Below are 25,385 nucleotides of genomic sequence, written 5' to 3'. Positions count from 1 at the left end.
AAAACACCTTAAAACTGTGCATTCTGCATTTCAATCTGTTTATGAATGGTTTCTCTCTGTCTACTTTGAAAAAATTGCTCATGATTTTGCAAACTTCTATCAAATATCCTCTCAGCCTTCTCATCTTGAAAGATTACAGTACCAGTTTCTCAGTCTTCATAACTGACGTTTCTCATCCCTTGAAGCCATTGTTGCAAAGCTATTCTACACTGTGTCCCCTGAGTTCATATTGTGCATAAAGCGGGGCCTAGATACTCCAATATTCCAGCTGAGCGCTAACCAGTGTTTTAAGTAAATTCAGCATAACTTCCCTCCCTGAATACTTGATGCCCTTGTTCATGAATCCTAGAATACTAAATGCTTTGCTAATGGTTCTCTTCCTGTCCTCCCACCTTGTAAAATATGCCTAGGTCTGTCTGTACCCGCACTGTCTTTTAGAATAGTCTCCTTTTATACAGCCTCTCCATGATCTCTGTACTAAAGTTTATTATTTCCTACTTCTCCACATTGAGCAGATAGGTAAAGATAAAAGTCAGTCTGCCAACTTGTCAAATTCTGTTTGAAGTTCTACACTCTCTTCCTCACGCAGTTTACGATTTTTCCAGTTCTTGTGTTGGTTAAGTTTAAAATTGTCACCAGCATTTAAAAGTCCCAATACTGACCTCTGAAGAACTTCACTACGTATCATCCTGCAACTTGAAAAATATGTATTAACCATTACTCTGTTTGCTATCATTCAGCCAATCATGTATCCACATTCCTATAGTCAATGATGAGTTGCTGCAGTGTGTCTTATAGATTGTGCACATTGCCAGCTATAGTGAGCTGGTGGTAGAATATGTGCCAGTAAGCTGGGTTGCTTGACCAGAGTGATGTCTAATTTCAAGTTTATTTGGAGATGCAATCATCCTTACCAATTTGTATCACTGGCTAGATAAATGTCCTAGCTTGCTGTTGGAACAAGCTTATGGAGGTAATAATTTTTCATGACGCAACAGAGTTCAAGGCATGTGATAATTTATTGATGCATTCCACTAGTACAATGCAGGGAGAGGCCAAAGACTACCCTGAATCTGGCCTTGATGTGCGGGTCCAATTATCCCCTTTAATCTTCAGCTCAGATCAGAAGAAAAGTTAATGATGCTCTAATTTTAATCATAAGTACATTGTCTTTTTACATTTTTCTTGTAATGTTAATGTGACAGCATGTACTTCCTTCCCCTGTATACTGTTGGTTAATTAGTGCTGAGTTGCTCAACTATTATTGGGTTTCCAGTACATCACTCCATTAGCAAATGCTTGTTGCTGTGATCTAACTGGCCCCATTTGCTATATGTGAAACCGAGCACTCCATGTCCATTTGTGACCTGTTATCTCTCAACTATTATGTCTTTCTCTGCTATTTTGTATAAGACTGTTACAGAGTCGTCTTTGAGGTTTCCCACCGTTCCGACTCTCTTAGCCACTGTCCTTGATAAGAGATAGGGAGGCGCTTCCCTATCACTCATAATTAGTTTTTAAAACTTTCTAATGTTAGTTTAGTGATTTTATGTATGTGTGTGTGTTAAATCTACAGTTTATTAGGAAGCTATATCTGGGATTTTCTTGAAGAATCATAATTAAAACCTACTTGTATTATAACTGATTTTAAAAAAAACTCGATAATTAACTAATTGGTATGAAATATTTTTATCTTTAGATAGCAAAGAATGTTGCACATTGAAATTTACTTAAACAAACAGCTATTGTTTTAAGTGCTGAGAACACAAACCTTTTCCACACTCCATAGTTTCTGTAAAGCATGATAAAAGCTTCTTGGGGTTTTCGTCAGTCATTGTGTTGTGCTGTCATGGAGCACCCCTGACACCTGCAATCCATAATCACCTTATCTACCTGCCCCTTTCAAATCGTGTGTTGTCTCTATGTCTCAGTCTCAGTATATATCTCTCTATCTCTCTTGCTGTCTCTTTCTCATGCTCACTTGCTTACTCTCTCCTTGCTCAAAGCCCCAACTCTGGGTCTGTCTCCACCTACCCACTCACTTCTCCACTTCTCTCCCTGCCCACCCGATTTTGGCTTCGGCTTAAATACCACCTTGTTCCAAGTTGCTAACAGTTCTGATGAAGAGTCACCAGAGTTGAAATGTTATATTTGCTTTCTTCCCACAGGTGTTGCCAGACCTACTGAATTTCTTTTCTTAAGTTCCAGATCTCCAGCATCAGAAGTTCTGTGTTTGATTAAATAAATGTCCAGTATGATAGGTTCTCTAACTTCCGTTTAAACCTTCTTGCTGAAGTATTTGTTAACATTTTTTCTAATTTAATTTACAGAGAAACTAATTCAATGGTAGAAGAATTCATGTTGCTGGCCAATATTTCAGTTGCAAAGAAAATTTACGAAGAATTTTCAGAATGTGCTTTACTCAGAAAACATCCAGCTCCCCCACCGTCAAACTATGACATTCTTGTCAAAGCAGCAAAATCCAAGGTGAGCTTTGTACTATACTTGTTCCAAATGTTGTCTTAGTTGAATGAGACTTAAGCTACTAACATCTGAGACATCTGTTGGATCAAATTTGAGTAAGCAGTATAAAAAATTATTTTAATTGCACAACATTCTGCATTTTTTTTTGAGTGAAATAGTGTATGATTTATTCTTTGCTGATATCCCTTGCTGAGTACAAATTTGATGTTATAAATTTTGATGTTGTTTTGGATGAGATTGGTGTTTTCATCAGTATTATAAAAATATGGGAGGATGACTTTTAGGTGATCTAATTTAAGGATTCTATTGTTTCCAGTGTAGAAACAATACAAGGTAAAGTTTAATGACATCCATACAATCATCCTATTTAAGAGCAGATTTGGGCTGTTTAGCCTCCTTGATCCTCCTTCTCATTAATATGACCACAGCAGATCTATTTGTGTCTTGAATTATTATTCCCATCTATCTCAGATAATTTTTGATTTCCTAGTCTAACAAGAATCTATCTCTGTCATACAAGTATTCAGTGACCTTCTTCCACTTGTTGCGATCATTCAGATTCTTTTAGATGTTTTCTCTAATCATCCTGTTCAGAGTTAGTATTACACACCTCTGGAGCGAGTGGGACTTTAACTTGGGTATCCAGGCTCAGAGGTGGAGTCACTACAGCTGTACCACAAGAGCCCTAAGGAAAACACCATTTGTAATCAACCTGTTCAGAGACATTGTAACACACCTCCAGGTCAGGTGAGATTCGAAACTGGGCCTTTTGGCCCAGATGAAGGGATGCTACCACTGCCCCACAGAACCTTTGTACTTCATGTTCTTAGACACAGCAATTAAGTCATCCCTCACTCTTCTCAACCAGCGTGTAGACAAGTCCAGTCTATCCATTCTTCTTCACAAGGCAATGCATTCATTTCAGGTATCAATCTAACAAACATTTTCTGAACTACTTCCAATTTATGTTCTTGAATAAGGAGAGAAAAACTGCAAACTATATTTGGACCACAACAATGTCCTCAATAAATGAAGCAAAACTTGTTTTAGTGTTCACGTCCTCTTGTAATAAAGGATGACATGCCATGGACTTTTGTGGTTCCACACTGTACCTGCATACTAACTTTGGTATACATAGATTTCTTTGTATATCTGATTTTATTAATTTTCTTCATTCACTAATACTCTGTTTTATTCTTAATTCTTCCTGCCAGAGTGAATAACTTGGTATAATAACACACAGTACTCCATCTGCCAGATTTTTATCCAGTCACCCAACTTCTTTGGTTTTGTTTGCAACATCTTTCTGTCCTTTTCACGTATACTTTCTTTTCTATCTTTTGCCATCTTCAAATTTATCATCCTTACCTTTGATCTCACCGTCCGAGTCATAGAGTCGTACAGCACTGAAACCAACCCTTCAACCAGTCCATGCCAACCGTAATCCCAAACTAAACTAGCCCCACCTGCCTGCACTTGGTTTATATCTCTCCTAGCATTTTTTTATTCATGTATGTAAGTTGTAAAAAGCTGAGGCCCCTGTATAGCCCCCTGGAATACTCCAGTCATCACATCCTAACAATCAGAAAAAGACCAATTTATCTGTACTGCTTTCTTCCGGCCAACCAATTTTGTATCCATGTTATGATATCGCACCATGGTCCTCTACTTTGTGAATTTATCTCTGATGGGCTTTCTGCAATTTCCTAGAATAGTGTGTCTAACAGCTCCCCTTTATCCATAGCAGATTTTTTCTTTTAAAACATTTCATTTCACTTACATATTCAAATATAATTCTTCTTCCATAAAAGCAAGATAACCCTTCCAGTTAGCCTGAGATTTTTCCCCCAAGTGTCCAGATATTATAATCTTGGTAATCAGTTCTGATGTCTTCTTCATAACAGGTGTCAAGTTAACTGGCCTGTAGATTCCTTTCTCTATGTCCCTCCCTTCTTGAGTAAAGGAAAATTATTTGATGTTTTCTAATCTGATTAAACCTTTCCAGATTCTAGCAAGCTTTGGAAAATTAACACTAATGTATCTACTGGGTCATTAACTGTCTCTTTGAAGACCCTAGTATGAATTCCTACGAGAATTCCTAGAAGCATGGCATTCCAACCGGAACTCCATCAACAAACACATTGACTTGGAGCGCATCTACCGCCGCCTGAGAAAAAGAACAGGAAATGGCATCACCAATGCAGGAAATGGCACCACCAACCCAAGGAAACCTAAACACATAAAGAGAAAGCGGAACATAACACCAGTGCTTCACCGGAGGCTCACTGATGATGTTACCTAGAATGGTGACGAAACATCTGAAAACAAACCTTCCAGCTCAGCGAGCAAACTTACATCCAGAACCCTAGTATGAAGCTCATCTGAACCTGGAGATTTATAATTCTGTCACTAGCACCACTTTTCTCTCAGCACCATTTCCCTTGTAATTATCATTTTACTAAATTCCTTCCTCCTTTTAATCTCCTGATGTACCTCAGCTAATACTGTGAAAACAGAAATCAAATATTTGTTCTTTTCACCCAACAGTTTCTTAATACCTACTATTAATTTCTCATTCTTTCTGACTAGAGGACCAGCATTCACATTGCTTATTCTTTATTTTACCTTTTTAAATACTTGTAGAAAACCTTCCTTTTAATTTTACATTTCTAGCTTCTCATACTCCTAATTTCTTTCTCCTGATTTCATCTTTTAGTCATTCTTTGCTGCTTTTATATTCTGTCGAATCATTCGACCTGCTTCTCATTATTGTGCGATTGCATGTTTTTTGCTTAAGTCTGATTCTTTTCTTCACTTATTTAGTTAACCATGGATGATGGGTCTTCCTGTTAAAATGTTTTGTTGTACTAAGAATATACTTTTTTAAATGAAATAAACCAATAATTGTTTGCCACTGCTTCTCAATTGATCTAGCCCCTAGTGTAGTATCCCCCATTCTAGTTCAGATTTCAGATGTGTGCAGTAACCGTTATGTATATTTGGAATAACTGACTCTTTTTCCCTTTCAAATTGAATGTAAAATCCTATCAAATTGTTGTCGCTGCTATTTGGGATGCCTTTACTGTGAGGTTATTAATTACTCACTTCCCATTATCCAAAATGAGTACTCAAGACCCAATGCTTGTCATCACATAACTATCTCTCTGTAATGTTTATCCAATCATATTTACTTTAATGTATACAATCAATTTGTTTACTTTGATGTGAATGCAACATGCATTCAGATACAGAGCCTTTACTTTTGCCTTTTTGTTATATTTGTGACATCTAGTCTGACTTTTGATGCATTCTTAGGTTTGTTCTCTCTGTCCCTTCCTGGTATTCTCTAATTTAATTTTCCATTATATATTTCACTGTCCTGCTTTTTCTTTATCCCCTTATATGCTGATTCTGCCCAAGCTTGATTTCTGTCTTGTATTGTTCAGTTTAAAGCCCTGCCTGCTGCTTTAGTTATACAGCTTGCTATTACACTGGTCCCAGCACAGTTCAGGTGCAGACACTCCCAACTGTACAGTACGGACTTTCTCCAGTATTGATGTTAGTGTCCCCAGAAACCACGACCCACTTGCCCCACACCAATCTTTGAGCCATATGTTTATTTCATTAATTTTATCTATTCTGTGCTACTTGGCACATGGTTCAGGTAATAATCAAGAGGTTATTACCCTTGGGGTTCTGCATTTCAATTTAGTGCCTCAGTCCTTATATTACCTATTCCAAATTTCTTTGCTAATCCTACTTCTGGGTAAAGCATGCATGGATAATATTTGCTGCACTCCTTCCAGCCTTGAGCAGGTGTCTAAATTCTGGGCATTATATATTTGCAAATAGCTTTCTGGACATGCCCACTTGGCTGCACAAAATACTGTCCATCCCCCACTATACTATCTTCAACTACCACTACATTTGTTCTCAGTCCCCTAGAATTTGAATAAATATGTTTTTTAATAGTGCCTTGTAAAATAATTTACAAATCTTCTGAATGAGATGGTGTTGGGAAGTGGCCAATGTCAGAATCTTTGCGACCAAGTCATTTGCAAATACCTGGGACATATTTCAACTAAAAGTAATTAGGTCGATGTCTACTTCATGAAGTGCAATGAAGGATGGAGGTAGAATGTGAATGTTAATCTGTTATGTCGATATAATAGTAACATGCAGATGCACAGTTTTTTTTAAGCTGAAAAAAAAATTCAGTGATGCTTGATTTGTTTCCTCTTAGAATTTAGATGTCAAGACTGATTCAGCCAAAGCCTTAGCAGATTCTCTGGATAAAGCCGAAGATCCTGGTTCCCCATATTTGAATACACTCTTGCGAATCCTGACAACACGTTGTATGATGCAGGCAGTTTATTTTTGCTCTGGAATGGATACTGACTTTCATCACTTTGGTCTGGCTTCACCTATCTATACTCACTTCACTTCACCAATCAGAAGGTGTGTATCTTGTAATAAGCTTCTTTCGTGATGTTTAGCATGTGAATGAAGCTAATAAGAACTAGGAGCAGAAGTAGGCCATCTGTCCCCTCGAGCTTGTCCCGCCATTTAATAAGATCATGGTTGATCTTTCTGAGGCGCAGGTCCACGTACCTGCCCACTCACCATAACCCTTAATTCCTTTACTGTTCAAAAATTTATCTAGCCTTGCCTTAAAAACCATTCAGCGGGGTAGCTTCATCCACTTCACTGGGCAGGGTATTCTACAGATTCACAACTCTTTGGATGAAGAAGTTCCTCCTGACCTCAATCCTACATCTGCTTCCATTTATTTTGAGGCAGTGCCTTCTAGTCCTAGTTACACCTGCTAGCGGAAACATAATGTCCACATGGCTGCAGTCCAAGTGGACAGGAAATCCTTGTTATGGAGGGGAGCTCATTACATGTGCTTTTGTGTTTTCTTCAGTCTAAAATTAGTAACCAGTGACTGAAAGAAGAATTTATGCCTTGCGTTGAAAAGGAGTTCCATGCATAAGCGTCTTATTGAGACAGCATTTTCTTCTAAATTCACTTAATTACTGTGAACCTCATTGAAGTTATGAGAATTCTGTCCTAGTTGAACATTGCCACCAGTGTGATAGTTGGATTTACTAGTTCAATTTAACTTACTAGTTCAAAAATAATATTAAGTTTGTTGCATGAGCTGATCAAGCATCAGATATGTTTTTGTTTGGAGTATTTACTGAGTGAATGTCATTTATATCTTAAAAAAGTATCAGTGATCCCTGCACAAATATAATTCTAGTCTTCTGTTTGAATCCTGTATTGTATTGGATATCGATAATACGATGTTGGAAATCTTCATTAAACCTCTTTGGGTTTTGATCACTTAGTCACTTGTGATGTCTGTGTTTGCCTTTCTGTAGGTATTCTGATGTGATAGTACATCGTCTTTTGGCTGTGGCAATTAATGCAGATTCTACCTACCCAGATCTCATGGACAAGCATAAACAACAAGCTTTGTGTAATAACCTTAACTATCGTCACAAAATGGCACAGTATTCTCAGCGGGCTTCTGTGGCATTTCATACTCAGGTAAAAATTAATATAACAGCAACATTTTGTACCTCAAAACTGCTCAACTTGGTGAAAATAGCTTTATTTGAAGGTTCAAACGATCACTTGAATTTTTGTAATTTTGTTGTTGATTATTGTTTTGAAAGGTTATTACCAGCTGGCTAAAAAATATATTTGTTAAATATGTTTTTGTTGCAATTGTCTTTCCTACAATCCCACCAAAATCACTAAAACATTTGTAATATAACTGCAACAGAAGCTTTAGCCTGTTGTAGTTAATTGCGGAACTTGTGTATCAAACTGCATTTATTCGTATGTCACAGCTCTGCAAAGATGTGATCAAATGTCCATAAGGTGTTTTCTTCCCTTTTGACACAATAACCTGATTTTGTCAAATGCAAGCAAATTTGTTTCTTATTGAAAGTTCAGTGATTATGCCAAATCAGCTTATGTGTCTCAAATTTGTTTGCCTTTAGGTTCTAAATTTTTTCTGTCTAATGTTATTGCAGTTATTCTTTAAAAGCAAAGGAATTGTTGATGAAGTTGGCTATGTCCTGTTTGTGAAAAAGAATGCCATTGTAGTCCTCATTCCAAAGTTTGGTTTGGAGGGTACTGTCTTATTTGAAGAGAGAGGCAAACAATCCCCAAAGTTGCAGTACAACCAAGAGGTACATAACTTCCATTTCATCCTTTTACAACTAATTTTATTTTTCTTTTGTATAATATGCTTTGTATTCTTAATTAACCTTCATGTAATTTCATATAAATCTATTTTCTTTCAAAAGACTTGGTTGGACCCATCTCCATTTTTGTTTTAGTTGCTTATACAAACAGATTATCATGATATCATTGAACATAGAACAGTACAGCACAGTACAGGCCCTTTGGCCCACGATGTTGTGCCGATCTATTATCTTACTAAGATCAATCTACCCTGCAGACCCTACATTTTAGTATCCTCTATGTTCCTATCCAAGAGTCGCTTAAAAGTCTGTAAAGTATCTGACTCCGTTACCACAGCCAGTGGCACATTCCATTTCCCACCACTCTCTGTGTGAAGAACCTACCTCTGACATCTCCCCTATACCTTCCTCCGATCACCTTAAAAATTATACCCCCTCGTAATAGTCATTTCCTTGTATCAAGTCACCTCTCATCCTTCTTCGCTCCAATGAAAAAAAGCCCTAGCTCCCTCAGTCTTTCCTCTTAAGATCTGCCCACTGGTCCAGGCAGCATCCTGGTAAATCTCCTCTGCATCCTCTCTAAAACTTACACATCTTTCCTATAATGAAGTGACCAGAACTGAACACACTATTCCAAGTGTGGTCTAACCAGGGTTTTATAGAACTGCAGCACAACCTCACGGCTCTTAAACTCAATTCCCCTACTAGTGAAAGTCCACACACCATACACCTTCTTTACAATCCTGTCAACTTTGAGGCATCTATGGACGTGGACCCCTAGATCCTTTTGTTCCTCCACACTGCCGAGAAACCTGCCATTAACCCTGTATTTGGCATTCAAATTCAACTTTCCTAAATGAATCATTTTACACTTTTAAATGAACTTGCAAACGCACTTCCAAAGAGAAGATAATACTATTTGATTGGAGTCAAAACTAACAGCCAGACATGAGAGAACCCAAAGAAAGTTATTACTCTATCCTAAAATTCTTTTCCTTTATAAATATCCAGCTGCATATGCAGCAATTAAGATGTTCCAAAATGGTGAATTTAATATTGCAGATAGACTTAGAAAATACAGACATTTATTATTTTTAACTTTATTGTTGTTCTTTGAGGTCCCATCTTTAACAGTCGAAGGTACGATGTTCAACATGTTTGATAAGGTAACCGTGACAATCACATTGGACGCATCAAATGTCCAACACCAGAAGATTCGAATGGCACTGGTCGAGCCAGTGGTAAGTTTTCAGTTTAAATAAAACTGTACCTTGCAGATGTCTGATCATTTGATATGTAAATTCTTGTAATAATGGAAATGTATTTGGACAGGAAAATTGTGGTCATGATAAACAGACATCCCTGTTTGACCAGGAGACTCTTACCTGTCCCTGATTCATTGTCAGCTGATGGCATCTTTTACCAATGGAAAGCATCTGCCACTGTGAGATCACGTGTCCTGTGCACACGTCTGCCCGAATTTAAATTTTATTCAGAATCATGTGGGATCCAACAAAAAAAAACAAAAACAGGTTTTGAATGTTTGTATTAGTGCTTGTAATTTTTAAATTGCAATATCAATATCAAACAATCTAGCTTGCTCTTTATTTTTTCTGACCTCTCTGACATATTTGTAGTTAATTTTAAAATGATCACTTCTGCCCACATTCTGAATCCTTCCATTTAAGTAGGATGTATGGAATACTTTTGATGAACATGGTAGAAAAAATAGGCGATTGAGAGCAGCTGAGTAAAGAACTCTTTACATTGTGTTTTACACCAGGGCTGAAAAGCCAGATTATATATTCCTGCGTTATTTCCCGATAAAGAGAAAGGGAGCCAATTCACATTTAACAGTTTGTCTATTCCTAGAGGATAAATACATAAGGATGATTGATGTCACTGTCAGTGCATGCGGTTTGGACAGAGAAATCTGTTGTTTTGTTAAAACATGCATAGTCAAAGTGTAACTTTTTACATTGTGACTGAAATCCTACCTGCGTTGTTTTCCTGATTTACTGTCAGGTAGCATTTTTGTGAGTTTTGGAGAGCATTTGTTAGAAATTTGTATCTTTATGTTTTGTTCCAACTAGTACGTTTTCTAATCAAAGTCCTCAATCCACACCGTTTTTCATTCTAACATAGAGATTGTTTCGCACTTGCTATGTTCTTTATGAAACATACCTTGGTGCTGTTTATGTGGAAGGTTAAATAATTATTGGTAGTTTAACTTCTTGCCAGACCCTAAATTGCTTCCATATATTGTTTGTGGCAGACATCCTTTTTAAAAAATTATTGAAAAGAAGTCATTAAAACATTGCCTTTCGCCAATTAGCAATTTTACCTCAAGGCAAAAGAAACAATGTTGTTTAAAATTAAATTTGGAGAACCCAGATTTCCTTTGTGTCAACCTGTAGAACCTGTTCACTCCACCAATCCAGCATTTGAAAGACCTCAAGATAAAAGTTTTGTAGATTTATTTAATGAATTTGCTTCTTGCAATAGATTCCCGGAGTGAGTGTTCCAAGAAATACAGCACAGCAGAATGCCAGTATTGAAGAACCAGAGATGAAAAAAGCTAAGCTAACCTAACAAAGTTCCACTCTTTTTGGCTAACACTCTGGCTAAATGTGTTCCAATTCGTTTAACATAATATGTCTGTTTTAAGTAAAGATAACTATACATGTATAATACATAAAATCATTTGTATGATTTAAATGTTTTTTATATTGCAAAAAGTTATTGTTTTGAATAAAATGTTGAATTTTTATACACGTTTGCATTTTAAAAAAATACAATTTCTGGTATATTTCTAGTATTTTCTGCTATGATTTCAAAAAATCAGGAGAAGGTGGCAGTTGTGGTGAGAAAAGTAAAAGTTAATCCTTCAGGTCTGTGACCCTTGAACAGAAATAGAATACTTTTTTGAGTAAGGGTTAGGTGGGATAAGGACTAAAGGAGGCCTGATTTTGGACTGTGTATCTCAAACTGTTTAGATTAGACTTTATACTGCAGCAAGGAGAGCAGTACAGTGACAGTAACCACACTGATTTGTCTCTTGAAGACTATGACATGACCAATTTAAAAACTAACTCTGGTCACACTTAAAAGAATTGTTTGCTATAAGTAAAGGTTTTAAATTAATTTCCACACTAAATATCCAACAATTTAAGTAGTGCAAGTTCAATTTCAATTTTGCACTGATTTTTCTCCTTTTAAAATGCTGCAATTGAATGTAGAAAAGTAAAGTTTCTTGTTAAAAACTGTTGTAAACTGACTTTAATAATCCTTTCATTAAACAACAGTATTTTCATTACAGTTTTATTCTTTTAGTAGTGGGAACAGCAAAATTAGGACAATTTGCAAGAACGGTCACAGTAATGGGAACATGTTTATACTGTGCAATATTTTTCCTTTTGGTTTGATACTATTTGCAAATCAGAGGTAAAGATCAAAAGTTTCAACAGTGCTTTTACAGCAATATTCAAGTTCTGTCCAACAAATGACTGTGAAGAAGGTATAATAAAGGTGAAATGAAAGGATTGTATGAACTGCCACCTGAATCTAAATCTATCACACTATCCAGCCAGCACACTTGTTTGAGTTTTTTTTAGTAAATGTAGGATAGGATCTCTGATCGTTTTGTATATTGGGATTCAAATCCTATCTGAATCCATCTTGACGACTATGGAACAGTTCAAATAATTCAAACATCCTGTTTCTAAGTTCTCTGACAAACTGGATAATTCTGTAAGGCTTGTGAAAACCAAACTTGCACACAGGAAATCTCTGCCTTACCCAACATGTATTGTAAAATTGTTCCCTAAGTTACACAGTCTTATATAATACATGAAAAATATGTACTGAAAACAAATTGACAGTGCTTCTGATGTCCTATGGTTTTGGAAGATGTTACATAAATATGAGTTTGTCTTTTACTACTGCCTTGGCTATAAAACAAAGAGCTACCAATTTTCAGCAACTTCTGTTAAATGCAGCATCTCTTGTCTTCAGAAACTGACACTTGGATATCAACTGTACTGACTTCTGAACCCACTTCATGATATTTTGTTCTGTCCTGTCTGGTGTCCACAGATTCTGTCCAGCACTAGTTACTGTCAGCTACATCTTCACATGCAAAAAAGCACCAGAAACTTCTAAAATTTAATTTTCAATAGTCCCCACCAATAGACTCCAGTAATTTCCATTGGAGTTTTGTTTCTTGACCAAAGATAATAACTTCATGATCCAGATAGAGCTCCTATTTTGCAATACATGTGCAGCCTTGGACTCAGGACTATAAGTCCTGTGATATTTCCACTACAGCACCATCTCCCTGTCCAAGCGAAGCATTAGACAATTTGGTGCTGCTGCTTCACAAGGTACCAGACCACTTCCAGTTTCAATCAGTATCCAAAAAGTGTGCAATCAGCCACAGTGCTGACAGCAGTCTGATTAAACAGAATTGAAGAAGCCACAAAATGACTACATCATTAATGCCTTTGACTCTTATTTTAGTTTTCAGTACAAAGGTGACGTTCAGTCAGTACAGCTAGGAAAAAGCCACTGATTCATCAATAAAGTATCTTTACTGTCTTGGAGATAATTGCAAACATAGATTTTTTTTCAATTACACCGTTCTAGATAAACCTACATCCAAAGAAAAGTGTAATTGAAAAAATCTACACTTAATTACACTTTTTGGATGTAGGTTTAACTAGAAAGGTCATCATTTATTCACCTGTCTTTTGATAGTTAAACATCAATTACATTGCTGAGGAAATAGACTTGCGTGCAGACCAGACCAGACAAGGGTGGCAGATTTCTTTTGCTAAAGGGTATTAATTAACTGTGGGTTTTTGCATCAATTAATGGTGACTTCACAGCACCGTTACAGACATTCACTTGCACTTCCACCTGCTCTAGTGAGATTGTAACCCATGTCCCTCAGGTGTTAGCCCTGGGCTCTAAATTATTGATATAATGGCACTACCACTACAGCATTGTATTCCCATGTTGAACTCATAGGAACTGCATTATAATGAGAGTAGATGAAGCTTTGTAATTTTTGTTGCCCAAAGACAGCATGAAGCTGGTAACTTAGAAAGTATTCAGTTTGGGAAAGTTTTGTAGATGACAGGAAAGACGAAATGCTGGAAATGCTCAGATTGGTGTGATGAAATATGAGGACACTTATTCTGAAGGGGATTGGGAGACTATGCGAACAGCATGCAGAAAACAAATGTTAGCTGATTATTCCTTAGCTCTCAAGCTCTTAGAACAAATTGAATTCGCTGGAGAATGGAATGAAAGAGATTAGAATAATCAGATTAACCACAAAAGTGATAAGGTTTACGGTACCAGCATACAAAGATAGGCGTAGATGTGGACCGTATTGTGACACCACGTAAATAATTACTTGGCAGAGTGTTAGTGAGATTCGTGTATCTGCAAAATCAGTTACAAATGATAATTAACTTCCACTTGCTGCATTTTGTTGGAGAAATCCACTTTTACCAAGTACATTTTATAGTTATGGTCACATTCTATTTTCATTACTTCAGGAGACTCCTTCTAAATAGGCGAGGTAAATGAGATGCTGATGGTACCTGTTGCATAAATTGCTTATTGTTATTGGGTCAGAACTCCTTCCAACCCCACCTCATTGACTACACTGGCAATAGCCACTCCAATATTGAGATTAAAGTGAAATAACAGAATTTGGGATTGGAAGCTAAATTCAGGGTCAAACATAATGCCAGGGATCTGTACCACCATCTTCTGCTTAGACACGTATAGAAAGAATATAAAAGCAAGGGAATTGTGATTCTGTGCTCAAATAATATCTCTGATCTTCCTGTATTATAATTCATTCATGGCAAAATAAATGGAGTTCTAATGGATAATTTAAAGAGTAATTAAACTGAACCACATGTGATCTAATATGTTAAACAGATCTGGCTTTAATTGAACAGAATGTAAAAGTGTTCCTTAAATAAAATGACAGTCCGACCCTTAAGCAGCAACATTAACATCATAGGTGAATTGCAGATAAACAGAAGAGGAGGGAAGATTTAGAAAATTTGTGTTTGCATGAGAAAACAGTTTACAGAAAAATGGGGAAACAAGGATTGTTTTCTTAAACACTTAAAGTTGAGTTTGCTGTGGGTCTTTAAAATGATTTCTCTCTGTGAACCTAAATTTCTACAATGAGTCGATTATGTAAACTATTATTGCAACTCTCCTACATACATGAAAAGGTTTTGAAATTTACTTTTGCAGTATGCAAAGATAAATTGTGCATTCAAGTGTGAGGTAAAAAGAAAATAAAGCACAGGATTTAGAAACTTGTTTTTATTAAATATTGACTTTAAAAAGGCATGTAGTTCCATTTATGTTTAAAATATTGCTAGTAGACCATGTTACAAAAGAATTAGGTCTAAAATGTAAACATTGTATTTTTTTACTATTTAATAAAAATTTTATTCAGAGCAATTTTTTATAAAGAGAATAGAGTATATTTTTAATGTTTAAATTTAAACTTGATTGATTGTACCAGCTTTTCTATGCATCCAAGCTCATTTAACAATTCTTAGAATGCCAAGATCCTGATTTAAATGTTTCTAGTCAGAGCCAGATGACAAGTCATTGAAAGGACGGTAAATGGCCACCGACTTCAGATATTGTTCAAAAAGTTCTTTATTTTCTTAGATTAAAAAAAACACTATATACCTGGCCATAAGACAAATATGACTATTGGGGATTTTTGCTTATGCATAAATTTGAGTGAAAAAAAGCTATGCGTAACCTGAGGCTGCTGCTTTAAATGCATGATTTTATGGGTAGTTGATCAGTAAATTCAGGAACTTTATCAATAGCATCTTTTTGATTACATGCAATTAATGTTTTCAGAAGTGCTGGTCAAGTTCGTTGTCACTCATTCTAATTGTGCTTCAGATGTTTTCAGGTTATTAATGAATCAAGCCAATTGTAGCACTTACAAAATCACTTAAATCCTTTCAAATTCAACAAAGATTACTTAATATTGTATTAATGACTCAGTTAAAACACAGGCATCGGGTTATCAGTGATGGGTTCAGGTTCCTCCACAGTCATTTCAAGAGGTTGTTTTATGAAACATGGTCTCTCGTCACGTAGTAGGGTTGGAGAATACTTTGCTGTAAGGAAAGAACAAAGTTAGAAGAAACTGGTATGTACTACCCCAAATCCACGTCAAACATCTAATTTTAAACAAGAATTCCATCCCTCACCCTCAATTCTAAGCAATAACTTATTTCAGATTTTATTTTGCCCTCTAGCACCTCAAGTGGCCATTAATTCTGTGAGTTTAACCTGATTCTGTTCTTGTCTGTGATTGTGCACTTTCAGCAGGGTCAATATTTAATCAGAGTCACAGCTGCAAACTATAATCCTTTGTGCTAACTGGTCTGGACCACAATAGCTGTTAACAATCTCCAAACAAGTCTTCCAATTTTTTGTACTTGGAATAGAGACACCTTTGAGAAGGAGTTTATACATTTGAGCCAGAAGATCTAGGTTCAAGTCCCAGCTGTCATTGAAATGGATCGTTACATGTCTAAACAGGTTGATTACAAAGAAATTACTAAGACTGAGAACATCTGTTCAACTGCCTTTAACCTCTGCCTTTAACCTTTCCCTTTCTCCAACAAGCTAGAAGTCCCAAGACTAGGCATGTCTGAACTATGAACACACTAACTCAATTCTCGCCCCTCATCTTGTTCCTCTTCACTACTTTCCTCCAGAAGTGTTGAGTACCCAACTTTTGTGTCCTTATGCTAGGTGATATCATAAATAGTTTTCTTGTACAGCTACTATAACTTTTGACTTAGTCATCACTTCCTTTAAGGAGAGGGTCCCAATTAGTAATCACTGAACTAGTCTAGGTATGGTACTTTATTTCTTCGTCTTCTCCAATACAACAGTTAACACAACTTTCTTCCTCAACACTTATACATTGTTCAACATAACAGATTTACACTTGCCTGTTGTCTGACAGTCAGTCTTGGATATGATACAGTTTCTTCCTAGTAAATATCAAAATCTGAAGTCATCACGTGATCTTTTTCTCCAATGTTGTAAGTGACTTACTGATTCTATTTGTCTTCCTGGCTGCTGCTTCAGGCTGAAACAAATTGCTAATAACCTTGGCATCATATTTGGTTCTGATCTGAAGGTGCCACTCCATTTTTTTAAAAAAGTCCATCTATTTCCACTTGTGTAACATTGCCTGCTGAAATATTCATCCATGATTTAGGAATAACCAAATGAAAGTGTATTGTGTTCTTCTGACCAGTCTCCCATTCTTTACACTCTGTGATATACACATTCCCCCACCCCTGATATGCTAAAAGCACTGTATAAGTATCTAGACCCCAAGATAAATATAGTCAGATCACCTATGAAATTATTTGATTTCACTGAGTGTAGTAAGTATTATAGTTCAAAATATCAAAAATAATATTGATAGCAGCAGCTTGATCCGGATATTTGCAGACAAACATTTGGAAAAATTCAAATGATTTTCTTGCAGCTATTCAGCATGTATTGATTAGTTACCATGAATTGATACAGAAATTTTGGCCCAATTTACACCAAAACACCATTTCTATGTTTTTAGATAATCTGTCTCTGGTTAAATAAAAAAAATCAGGATGCAGATGCTGTAAGTCAGAAACAAAAACAAATTGCTGGAAAAGCTCAGCAGATCTGGTGGCACTTGTGGTGAGAAATCAGAGTTTACATTTTGGATCCTAACTACCATCATTTCTGAGGAAAGGTCACTTGACCTGAAACATCAACTCTGTAGATGCTGCCAGACCTGTTCAGCTTTTCCAACAATTTCCACCTCTAGTTAAATTAGGTTCAAGAAAACAACATTAGTAGTTGAAAGCTACTAATGCAAAGATTATAAATACAAACATATTGATAAATGATAATTAAGGACTGCTTATTTTTAAATAGTGACCCTAGGTTTTAGATTCTCCCATTAAAGGAAATGGCATTTCCACCTGCACTTCTGTTCTAAAACCTCACTCTTTATATTTCAATCAAGTAGCCTCTTAATTCCAGTACATGCAAACCTAGTCTGTACAACATTCCCTAATAAGATATTTCACCTAATTAAAGTATTAGTCTAGTAAATCTTCTCTAAAGTGCCTTCAATGCATGTGCATCCTTAAATAAGGTGATTGACACTGTTCAAGAGTACTCTCAACATGGTCTTACCAGTGGTCTATAGAGTGAAGATAATCTCTTACTGTTGCTTTCAATTCCCCTACAATACATTAAAATATTCACAGCTTTCCTAATAAATTCTACACTGTATACTGGCCTAATGCAATTTGTACGCTTAGACATCTATATCTCTGCACCTCAGGGCCCATTTAGATTGTATTTTTTTGATTCATTCTACCAAAACAGACAATTTTATGTTTCTTAACGTTACTTCATTTGCCATATCTTTGCCCACTTGCTTAACCTATGCATGTAATTTGTGGCCCGTTTATGTCAATTACACAACTTACTTTCCTCTCTATCTTTGCTTATCAGTAAATTTGACAAGTATACCTTTCATCCCATCATGCAAGTCATTAATCTAAAATTTAAACACTTGAGGTCCCAGCAGCACTTGTGGCTAACTTATTACATCCTTCCCAGCAGACAAAGACCATTTAAACCTACTCTCTATGTCCTGTCATCCAACTAATGTTCTATACACCCCAAAATGCTATTCCTACACCATGACCTTTTACTTTCCATAATAACCATTGATGTGGCACCTTATAAAATGCCTTCTGGAACTCTAAGCAAAATACATCTAAATGTTCCCCCTCATTGATAGGAAATATTCAAAGAATTCTAAAAGATTGGTTAAACATAATTTTCCTTTCACAAAAATCATGTTACCTCTGACTAATTATCTCAGACTTATTGAAGTGCCCTGCTAAAATCTCTAATAACTGCTTCTAAATTATTCCTTACAACAGATGTTAAGTTACTAGGCTTCTGGTTTCCTGCTTTGTGCCTCCTGTTAAGGAAGAAACAAAAATTAATGCATTAACCATCTCATTGGCCACTTATCGGTGCTAGGTTTATTTTATAAAATCAGAGTGTGGGCATCACTGACTAGGCCAGTGTATATTGCCCATCACCAGTTGCCTTTGAGGTGATGGTAAGCTATCATCTTGAACAGCAGAAATCTATTTGGTACGGATAAACCATTTGGTTTGGATAATGCCTTTAATAAAGGAATTTTAGGAATATGTCCCAGTGACACTGAAGAAACAACAAAAAGTTTCCAAGTCAAGATGGTGAGTGCTTTGGAGGGGAATTTTCAGTCTGTGCTTCCCTGGTCCTTCTCGATGGTCGTGATCATTGATTGGAAGATACTGTCTAAGAAGCCTTGGTGAGTTTCGGCAATCCATTCTCCAGGCAGTACACACTGTTGCTACTGAGCATCAGTGATACAGGGAACGTATACTTGTGGATATGGTGCCAATCAAGCAAGTTGCTTTGTCCTGGATGGTGTCAAGCTTCTTGAATGTTGTTGGAGCTATACTCATCCTCACAAGTGGGGAGTATTCCATCATAAAGTTGACTTAGATCTTGTAGATGGTCAACAGGCTCTGGGGAGGTATCAAGTGTGTTACTTAATGCAGGATACCTAGACTCTACCTGCAGTAGCAATCACAGTATTTATAAGGGTAGTCCAGTTGACTTTCTGATCAATCTGATCTAACTTGAAGATGTCGATTGAGGGGGATTCAGTGATGGTAATGCTACTTAACATAGAGGGGTGATTGTCTGAAGTTGGAGATGATCATTGCCTGGCATTTGTGTGGTGAAAATGTTATTTTTGGCATTCAGTATTTATGGATTTGCAAGTGACACTCAGCACTGTGCAATTGTTGTGAACATACCCACTGCTAACTTTATGTTGGAGGGAAGGTCATTGATGACACAGCTGAAGATGGTGGGCATCAGACATGACTCTGATGAACTCCCATAGAAATGTTCCAAGACAGAGATCCTCCAACAATCACAACTATCTTTCTACATGTTCAATAGGAGTCCAACTGGCAGAGTCTTCCCTGATTCCTAGTGACTCCAATTTTGTTACAGTACACTGCTAATGAGCCCTATCAAATGCAGCCTTGATGCCAATGACTGTCAATTTCACCTCTGAAATTCAGCTCTAATGATGTAGTCTATTAGGATCCAAGCACTTGTCAGCTGACAGTTCTGAACAATTTACTTTCTATCATTTCTCTTGTGATTGTAATTTTCTTGAGCTCCCCTCTCCCTTCCATTACTGATTTATTGCTACTTCTGGGATGCACTTATACTCTATAGTAACTGTTGGAAAATACCTGTTTGATTCCTCTGCTACTTCTTCATTTTCCATTATCAATTCTACAGATTTACTTCTTTGGGTCAACTCATTTCATTAACTCATCTAAAAAATTGTTATCAAACCTCTTAAAATCTGCTTCATATATTTGGATAACATTTTCTCAATCTAATTTTTCTATCCTTGTTACTTTTTTTTCATCATTATTTGCTTTTATTTTATATTATGACCAAATTTTTGAGATAGCACTTGTCTGCATAATTATAAGCATCTTCACTTTTAATGTTACCTTTAACATCTTTAGTTAACCATGGATGTGGATTCATCCCTTGGATTTTTTTCTTTCCTTGGAACTAATCTATTCTGTGGATACCACTATAGCTCAGTCGACCTATCCTTTAACCTAATTTAACAATTCACTGTAGCAAGCTCCACTTTCATCTCCTCATAAATTGCCCTTATTTATGCTTAAAACAATTATCATCTCAGACCCACTTCCCTCTCCCTCAAGCTGAATGCAAAGTTCAATCATATTGTGGCTGATAATGATTCTATAGTGAAGGTGCTCATAGTTAAGTAATTCTATCTCAATTCAAAGAGCTTAAAACAATATTTTCCAAATAAACAAAGGGTCATTAGAATATTACATGTTTTAACACAAAAGCCAAGTCGATCACAGCATTTAAGACAAAATTAGATAAGTATGTATAGTACTAACAGTCTTTGAAAAATAACAGAAAAGTTCAGATGTTTTTGACATGGAGCTAGAGTCAGCAAAAGTGTGACTGATCAAATGCCCACCTTCTGTGCAGAAATTTTCACAATACATGACAGATTGATATCTGCATTATGAAGTTTTTCTAAAATTGGAATTTTACAGAAGTAATTTTTTTTCTTGAATTCAATAATATAGTAAGAGTTTGCATGATAAAGACAAGTTTATAAAGAGCAAATTTTTATATTTAACACTATACCACAGACTGTCGCAGTCAATTCTAAACTTTGAGACCATAATCTGTAAATTCACATGCATAATCATTTGCAACAATTTGAGATCAACATGAATCATTGTGAAGCTAAGAAGAAGCATAACATTCCAGAGTGCAGAGTGAAATATGGCATCCCCTGTTGCTAACTAACAATCTCCCTTAACTGGTCCCTACTTACTGTGCCTGAGCACTTTGCAATTCTATATTCCCTTTTGGGATTAAACTCTTAAAGATGGCTTTCATCAAGATTCCATACCATTCTTTTGAAAAATTCTATTCAGTGTTTGTTCACAGGGATTTTTCCAAGCATTCAGATAGCAGATGTTCTGGCTGAGTACCATATCATATGATGAACGCAGCCTACTGATATGAAAGGGTTTATTTGAGTTAGCAGCTGAATTCAATCCCATAACTTCTTTGTTCTCTTTACACTCAGAGCAAAGGACATCCTGGAATTAAAGAAATGCATTTTATTCTTCTCACAAAAAAAGCCAAATTCTAGTTAGACCAAAATGTTCTTTTGATAACAAAATAGATAACTTGATTCACCGACAATGCATCAAATAGATAATATCTTTATAGTAAGATATAACTACTACAATAAGCATGTCCATGTTCAAACCCCCTCCCATCTTTCCTCAGCAAACCCCAGCAACACGTCTTTCTAATGTAATTGTATAACTTCCCTGTAGATGAACAGATGCATTTTGCCTCAACTTCTTGTGGGACTAAAGTTTCTTCTGAATTTCCTGTTGAACTAATTAGCGACTATTTTATATTTACAGTCCCTAATATCTGTTGTAAGTAGAAACATTTAAGCATTACTACTCTGTAGAAAAGGAATCCAGTTTGTTCAATCTTTCACAGTGGACATAAGCTCTCAGTTGTCTTCTCATTTTGCTGTTTTGAACACTTTCTCCAGCACCTTTATATTTTACTTAGAAGAGATTAGAATAATTTGCAGCACTGAGTGTGACCTAACCAAGGTTTAAAGCGTTCTTTGAGGTGCTCTATCATTTCTGTTCTTCTAGAAATAAACTTGTGCTTTGTCTGCTTTAATCTTAAGAACTTTATTAAGCCCTGTCACCTTTTTTAAAAAAAAACTTGTTTGCGTATCTGTATCCCCAGATCTCTGTTCCTTCATCTCATTTAGGCACTTATTTCCAACAAAGAAGTATCCTCCTTCTTAACAAAACCTACCACCTTACATTTATTGATACTTATGATTACTTACCAATTACATGCCCATTCTGCAAGTTTATTAATATGATCCCGTTTTGTTTTTGCAGCCCTCCATTTTATTAATTGCACTTACAATTTGGTATCATCTAATTTTGAAACTGTATTTCCATTTACTAAGTCCAAATTATTCATGTACACTTAAGTAATAAGCTCCTTTGGAGCCTTCATACTAAATTATCTAGCTTGGTATGTTCAGCTTCATTCTTCAAACATTGACAAGCAAAAAAGTCTGACTTCTGTATTTATTAGAAATCATGTTTAACTGCAAAAGCAGCATCTGTTCTTTATAAAATGTAACTCAAACGCCTGCATTTTGATCTCAGCTTGAACCAAATCTGTGCTATTTCTCAAATTCTAGATAATTTTTAATGTTTAGCACGGCCTATGGAAAAGGCTCAGCGTTATGATTATGATCAAAGGGTATTCTTGTCAGAAGTCATGCTCAAGATAATCTAAATTTTCCTGATTGCTTATTCCTATTATTTTTAGAAAATGTGTGAGAGTTGTTTCATGTTGCTCCTGCAAAATGCTATCAATTTGCGATAAAATGGATAAAATTATCTTTACATTGCCCTTTGGACATGCAAATAGCAACAATTTGAAATGCTCTTTATCCAATTAGCTATTTTCTGTTCTGATACCAGTTGATCGTTAACTTTTTCCACTATAAGAAACAAGAAAATGTCAGGAAATATTGCTTTCTACAACTGTCAATTCAAAAATTAAATGTTCCAAATCGGTTAAATGAGGCATCTGATGAGTCCAAAGTAGTACTGGTCTAGAATATCAAGCAAATATAATTAACCTAATTTACTCCAACATTGATCTTCATCAAATACTAAATATTGTCCCTCCTCCTTTACCTCTCCACTAAATTTAATCACAATCACTCTTAAAGGTAAAAATGCTGGCAACAAATTTGAGAACAGAAATGCAAGTTTATTCTGTCAATCTTACCTAAAATCACAGCACGGAATAGTGAAAATTTAAGTTCATTTTCACATTTTGCTTTCCTAATTAAATTTTAAAATTCATAAAATATGGCTTGGTACATATGATCTTTATAGTATTTTGAACATGTTAATTTCAATTCTATATCTAACCAAACTCCGAATTTCTTTCTTTCTCTGGTTACATGCATTTGTTTCATAAACAGAAAATAGATGCAGGAACATTACCTTAGATTTTAGATTAAACTTATTTGAAGGGAAAGTTCCAACGAGAGATTGCATTTCCAAATGCTCTTTACCAAGCTGGCTATCTGTTCCAATAGCATCCATTAGGCTACTTGCAGAAGTGGTTTGTGTATTATATCCACTATCAGCCTATTAATTAAAAAAAAATCAATGCAACAATGTTAAAAGTGTGGCACATATGTTAATAGTCAGACAGAATTCAATATTGACAATGCATATTTTAAATCTATATTATTCTACAACTATAATAGGAAGCAATTTTGTTCTGCCAAAAATTGCAAAACTGAACTATTTTTATTGATTGCTTCAGAATCAATTGGAGTGATACTTTAAATGTAACTGCTATAAACATAATCCTTACCTGCATACTAATGCTCTCAGAAGGAATAGCACTGCTTTCTGCAAGAGGTGACATATACATGTGAGGGCTATCCACATTAAATGCAATTTCAGTTGAGCTAGTCCTTGGAATACTAATATTGCCTTCTGATTCTTTTACCCAACTGCTATCATTGCCTTCAGGTGCTCCTAGGTCAGCCATATCAACAGTATGATCCTCATTCTCATCTTGAAGCACTATTATATTTTCTGTGACATCCGAGAGATTGAGACATGTTTTATTTTCTGCTCCCAAATATAAAGAGAACACTTCTGCATCTATTTCTTGTACTGGAGAATGTGTTCTCTCCTCATTTTTGTGTTCATGCTGAAGAGTTAACTTTTGAGGAGAAATGTGACAAAGGTCACTGTGAAGTCTGGGATTCATAGGTGGACATATTTTAATTGGTGAACATCCTTCTATGAAAGGCGATTCTGTACAGTGGTCAAAATTCCCATCTAAAATAGCTGCAGCTGGAGCAACAGGAGACATGGAAGTAAAGCTCCTTTCTTCTGTATAAAGGGGTACAAAAAAAGGTTATGCAAAAGAACAGACTTTTTCCAAATAAACATTTATCAGAACATTAGTGAATATTGGAGAAAAACATTCTACTTGTGTGTTAGGGAGATGTGAATTGGAAGTGATGCTCAAAGCATAAATGGAACGTTACTGAGCTGTAGCAAATTGCAGCAAGTGGTCAATGTTTAAAGAATGTAGTCAGCTACATAACAAACCTCTAAACCAGATTCTCCAATCTATGGTTCCAGTCAGTGGTGTTTATACCACAAACAATCTGCAGAGCTTACCCCATAATTTTTCTTGTAAATATACAAATAAAGTCATAAAAATAACCGTTGTAATGCTAAGGTGAAGGTAAGACCAATAACTGTAAATCAACTGATGCTTCAATAATGAATGTACATGCATGAGCTTTTAAGGGTTTTATCCACCATTGTGCTTTTTTTTTAAAAAGCAATTTGACTTGCATCAAGCCAACTTAAGAAGCATCAATATTATTGTTAAAAAGTAAGTACCATGCTGCAGGGTCCTCAGAAAGGGACCATGTGCAGTATGAGAAAGTTTTCATTTGTATTTGTATGGGAGAAGAGGGGAGAAAAGTAATATGGAGAAACTATTCTGTTTTTAATTCTCTATTTAAGACAAATGAACAGGTTAAAAAAAGTGTAAAGTAGGAGTTGCCCAAAGCTGGCATCGTATTGTGAAGGATCTTCTTTGGGTAGATTTACTGCCACCATCCCTTCTTCTACTACAAGTCTATGAGCCTCACTAGTATTAAGTGGTGAAGGGTTAGCCACGAAGAGGGCTTCAGAGGAAGCAGCATGTACTTGAGGAACAAGTGACAGTTTATTACATAATAACAGCATGTTACATTAGCTTAAGATCAGTTAACGAGAGTAAAACAAGTCAAGATACATTGCTATCTCCTAATAGATAATAACTAGGTCAATGCTACATGGTTGTAAA

General features: G+C 35.9%; 2 protein-coding genes across 3 annotated transcripts in view; one reads left to right on the top strand and one right to left on the bottom strand.

Moving 5' to 3' along the window:
- Positions 1 to 11,474, top strand: part of dis3 (DIS3 exosome endoribonuclease and 3'-5' exoribonuclease) — a 53,252-nt gene extending 41,778 nt beyond the window's left edge. Inside the window, exons 16-21 of the mRNA XM_048532355.1 lie at positions 2,331 to 2,487; positions 6,728 to 6,942; positions 7,869 to 8,037; positions 8,529 to 8,687; positions 9,821 to 9,943; positions 11,208 to 11,474. Coding sequence (XP_048388312.1) covers positions 2,331 to 2,487; positions 6,728 to 6,942; positions 7,869 to 8,037; positions 8,529 to 8,687; positions 9,821 to 9,943; positions 11,208 to 11,294 — 910 coding nt within the window. The 3' untranslated portion in view covers positions 11,295 to 11,474. The remainder of the gene's footprint in view (positions 1 to 2,330; positions 2,488 to 6,727; positions 6,943 to 7,868; positions 8,038 to 8,528; positions 8,688 to 9,820; positions 9,944 to 11,207) is intronic.
- Positions 11,475 to 15,223: 3,749 nt separating this feature from the next.
- bora (bora aurora kinase A activator) overlaps positions 15,224 to 25,385 on the bottom strand; it is a 29,264-nt gene continuing 19,102 nt past the window's right edge. For both annotated transcript variants that reach the window (XM_048532356.2, XM_048532357.2), the window contains 4 exons: positions 23,883 to 24,412; positions 23,504 to 23,650; positions 21,340 to 21,532; positions 15,224 to 15,880 (listed from right to left, as the gene is read on the bottom strand). In XM_048532356.2, the coding sequence (XP_048388313.1) occupies positions 15,765 to 15,880; positions 21,340 to 21,532; positions 23,504 to 23,650; positions 23,883 to 24,412 (986 nt within the window). In that variant the 3' untranslated portion in view covers positions 15,224 to 15,764. The remainder of the gene's footprint in view (positions 15,881 to 21,339; positions 21,533 to 23,503; positions 23,651 to 23,882; positions 24,413 to 25,385) is intronic.

The sequence above is a fragment of the Stegostoma tigrinum genome, chromosome 6, assembly GCF_030684315.1.
Source record: "Stegostoma tigrinum isolate sSteTig4 chromosome 6, sSteTig4.hap1, whole genome shotgun sequence".
Taxonomy (NCBI): Eukaryota; Metazoa; Chordata; class Chondrichthyes; order Orectolobiformes; family Stegostomatidae; genus Stegostoma; species Stegostoma tigrinum.
The sequence above is the reverse complement of the archived record's forward strand: the minus strand, read 5'-3'. Positions and strand labels throughout refer to the sequence as shown.